General features: G+C 32.9%; 1 protein-coding gene across 1 annotated transcript; it reads left to right on the top strand.

Annotated features, from left to right (window-relative positions):
- Positions 1–1,352: 1,352 nt before the first annotated feature.
- On the top strand, positions 1,353–2,809 carry LOC109586893 (swi5-dependent recombination DNA repair protein 1 homolog). Its single transcript, XM_020003120.1, has 3 exons — positions 1,353–1,456; positions 2,166–2,444; positions 2,616–2,809. The coding sequence occupies exons 1-3, from the start codon at positions 1,388–1,390 to the stop codon at positions 2,799–2,801; spliced, it is 534 nt and encodes a 177-aa protein (XP_019858679.1). The 5' UTR covers positions 1,353–1,387; the 3' UTR covers positions 2,802–2,809.
- The last annotated feature ends 1,574 nt before the right edge of the window (positions 2,810–4,383 follow it).

Raw genomic sequence — 4,383 nt, 5'->3', positions numbered from 1 at the left:
TCACCTGATGCTGTTTATGAGCATATGCCACAATAAATGTATGTACTAGAATTACTTAATATACTAAACGTGACTCGTTAAACATTTTTTACTAGTTATAGTGCAGCAATTAATTTTGTTTTATATATAGTCATACATTACCTAGTTTATGTGAAAAAATGAGAATACAATTTTATGAGTACCCCAATAGTCACTGTGTAGTCTTGTGGTCTTGTGGATGTGGCACAAGATCTGATTTTAGTAATTTGCATGTACTGATCAATCCTCCTATCTTCATTTCTTGACCATCTAAAGGGAGAGAGAGAAAGAGAGTAGATGTATATGCAGTTAATAGAAAGACTTATACTTACCAAGATTCCATTCTAGTCAGTGGTTCAGTATTAATCACATGAGTCTTCTAATGGTATGATTCCATAATGACTTTCTACCTCGTCTTAACTGATACATGTATGCATGTGTTGATGTAGTTGCTTCAAAATTTACCAAACACATTGTACTATTGTTTGGGGGTGAACCCTACTTAGTAACACTACCGTGTTGCTAATAGTACAGGATATTTTGTCAAAAATAAAATTCTCTATTTACAATTTTTTAATGCATAATACTTGTTTTCCATTTTGTATGGAAAGTTTGAGATGATTTCAATCACATTTGGACTTTTCAAAATATCCCATTCTATAGCAGTACAATGGTGTCCTTTGTCAAATTTTTCTAAAAATGAAGAAAGGGAATATAATTTTCCTGATAGGTATACATGTTTTTGTGTTGTATTTTAATTTTGAGCTGATTTCAATTGCATTTAGAATTCTTATAAATTTTTTTAAATTTGCTTTAAAATTGGACCAAAGTCCATTTACTGCAGTACAGGGTCCTTGGTCAAATTTCACAAAAAAATAAAAACGAGAATTCTTCATTTCTTTCATACATGCATAGAGCTATATGTTGTTATGATGTGTTTCAATTTTGAGCTGATTCCAATCAGATTTGAATTTTTACAATACTTAAACTGCATACATACCGGGACATCACTTTTTGAAGCTTGGGTTTTGTGGGTGTGGCTTCTGCCGTCTAATTGAGGAATAAACGGAGATATTCAAACGTATCCTGAAAACACGTGTAGTGAAATGGATACTGGAGCAGAGCTCCTGGCCTATCTTAATTCTTCTAATTCTCACCTTTTTCAATATTCTGAGCTGGAGGAATGGTATGAAAATAGAGAAAGGCCAGAAACATCTTTAAAGGCAAGGAAACTATTGGGCCACTAAATTACAGTCCATGTTTATTTTCACTTTTTATATTTTAGATCTACCGTACTGTTATTATTATTATTAATTTTTTTTCACTACAGTTGTTAGTAAATGAGCTTATCAAAGAGGGTAAAATTAATATGAGGACAGTAACGAGTGGTGATGAGTCTTGTGATTTGTATTGGCTTTGTCATCTACAAGAAAAGAAGGTACAGTAACTTGATTATTTGTTCAGTTAGAGCTAAAATTAAATGCCATGCAGTCATCATAACAAATTTAGCATTACCATTGTTATTATAGAACCATTGTAGTTGAGCATGTAGCCACATACATTTAAATATACTGCATGTAGTATGTACATGTACATGCATATTTTAGTTTTGCCTGACTGAGGTGGCCCAGTTCACTAAGCAATTGCCAATATAAAAAGCCATCATTTTAATTTCATTCTGAGCACATGTGCTGTTAAATTGCCAATATGACTCTGCCAATTGCAATTTTTTTACAAATTACCAGACATACAAAGTAACTCCTATTAATGTTGCTGTACAGTATGTATATGTGCATTTATTAAGAATATCACACAAATTGGTGATGAGTAAAAATGGCCATAAATTGAAAACTTACAATCGGAATCAACTCAAATTCACTAGATAGCATAAGGTCATCAATATGCATCATAAAATGTAATAAATTGTGGGTGATTTTAGAGCTATTGTAGAAAAAACCATGGGCTATTTTTAATATTTTAAAAGTGCTTATGCATGTAGCTCCAAATTTTTGTGTCAGGCAACATACATCAGAGTGACCCTTATTTTTACAGCATTACTGGCCAAGCTATATAAGCCAAAAATTGCTCTGAAAACAACCTGAATTTTATATTATTTCCATGCTACATTGAGACACCCCTTTTATTAGGTGAAACAAACTGAGGACATTAAAGGATCATCAACTAAGAGTAATAGATCGCAACTGAAAAGACGGAGCCATTCAAAATTTATACCTCCTCGATCAGCTAAAAAACTTAAGACAACAGACACAAACGCTTATACTTCTGTTGCATCTACAAGTACTGGTGATCATTCTAAAGAGACTTTGATAGAACTAAGTAAAGAAAAGAAACAGTTGCTAGAAAAGCTCCACGAGAAAGAGAGTAAATTGCAGAAGCTTCGTTTGGTCAAGTTATATAGGACAAAGGTCAGTATTTGTCTAATATACTACTATATGGTGTAGCTGGGCTGTAGAATGTTATGTATTTTTTAAAGTGATGATAATTTGGATGATTAAATTCATACCAATGCACATCATTAAATTTTAATTTATCCAGTAATGTTTAAGTTATAGTCTTACTCATTTTGATTATTGTAGAATGATTTGACTCAGTTGGAGGGTTTGATTTCAAAATGGCGGTCAGTCAGTCAGGAAGCTGCACAAGCTTTACTTGAATACTCTCCTACTAGCAGACCAACCCCATCAATGACTGAACTGTTAGGCTACCTATCCATTAGCCCAGATATAATACATTATGATACTGAAGATGAATCATTTTATTAATGCTAAAATAGCCAAATGACCTATATCTCACAAATTGATTGTTCTATACTCAAATGTGAACATACCTGTCATTGTAGTGTAATTTAAATGGTTGTTTATGTACATAGTCTACCATTCACTATAATACTTTAGAGTTCGGATTAGAGAGTAAGACACTGATAATGACAGCTTGAGTACTATAATCAACACGTACATACTATGAAAAAATATAGATTTATGATATCTCTAAATTAGATGCTATGAAAAGAATCATCGCTCAAAAGGATGTATATATAATTAGCTAAAATGGTATATCTATTCTTGCCAACTCAACCTATGCTTGAATTTGAATAGTCTGAACTTTTCCAACTAGTTTGTCCTGTTGCGATGGCTCATTATTAGTACCATATTATAAGTCAAAACAATATCCCTGGCCTATTGCCTCTATTTTCCCTCCAGGAGCCCCCTATAATCGTCAAGAATGCCATAAAAAGGTCCAATAATCAACCCCATAATTTTCAGTTACTATAGTGATACATCAGACAGTACTTAGTGTTCTACTAGCTGTCAGTGTGGTTGTTCATATCTGTGTACATGTAACAAGTTGTTATTTTTTTACTATAGAAAAAAGTTTATGTACTAAACAAACAAAGTTAGTCTATTTTAGATGTTATGGCACAAAATAATTATGATGAAAGATCTGATGATGATGATATTGCAATGCAAGTATGTGAAGTTGTGAACCATATGAAATTCACAAGACTAAACAAAGTGAAGAGAATGAAGGAGCCTATGATGAATGTCAAATTGTCAAACAACACCTGATGATGTTTATGCTGTTAAAATTGCTGTTGGGGTGACTTTATGTTTTACATAGTTACATTATTACATATATAGTTTTGTGGGTTCATTTAAATTGCCTCTGTGTGTAGTCGTACAGTATTAAGGAGTATACAATTTAGAAGCATAAGAATTCAATGGTCTCACTTTAATGATGACAACTCTATAGCCATTTTTCATTAACTTTCTCTTGGTGGGAATGTAAGTTGGCACTTAGAGTATCTACAGATCTAATGCAAGAATTACAAATTTACAGATTGTATGATAAACATGCTATAGTTTTGAAATATTACTTATCATAGCTTGTTTTAATGGAAAGTAAACAAACTTCAATATAGAGTAATGTTATTTTCAAAAGCAGTGGTAGAACAGCTAGATTTAATAGTCTCGGTAGTTTTATTTACCACTGTTAAAATGGTATTTTCAGTATCAGGAGTGATTGTAGTCTTCTTGTTGAGTGTCAGTGAAGTTATTAGTCAATGTCCACCTTCCTCAGGTAAGACACTGAATGTGTATAATAGCAACTGTATAGGTTTTTATAGGTATCTACCTGAGGTGGGATGGACACTGTTATCCTAATGGATCATATTTTTGGGATAGTAGTGTCAATGCAGTTACTGAAGCTATATCATGTGTGTTACCTGGTACTAGTCTAACTACTGGTCAGTGGGTTAGAGTTGCTGATCCTGATGATCCTGTTGACTGTGACAGTAATAGTGGCAGTGATCCTTTTCGTTGTACTAATGTCACTTCACCTGCTGCT

The sequence above is a fragment of the Amphimedon queenslandica genome, unplaced genomic scaffold (genome assembly GCF_000090795.2).
Source record: "Amphimedon queenslandica unplaced genomic scaffold, v1.1 AMPQUscaffold_12753, whole genome shotgun sequence".
Classification (NCBI taxonomy): domain Eukaryota; kingdom Metazoa; phylum Porifera; class Demospongiae; order Haplosclerida; family Niphatidae; genus Amphimedon; species Amphimedon queenslandica.
The sequence above is the reverse complement of the archived record's forward strand: the minus strand, read 5'-3'. Positions and strand labels throughout refer to the sequence as shown.

Excerpts from the sequence above, each read along its gene's own strand:
- LOC109586893 (XM_020003120.1), top strand. The coding sequence starts at position 1,388 with ATGAGGACAGTAACGAGTGGTGATGAGTCTTGTGATTTGTATTGGCTT. Across the intron at positions 1,457-2,165 it reads GTCATCTACAAGAAAAGAAG|GTGAAACAAACTGAGGACAT; the intron begins GTACAGTAACTT and ends CCCTTTTATTAG. Across the intron at positions 2,445-2,615 it reads TCAAGTTATATAGGACAAAG|AATGATTTGACTCAGTTGGA; the intron begins GTCAGTATTTGT and ends TGATTATTGTAG.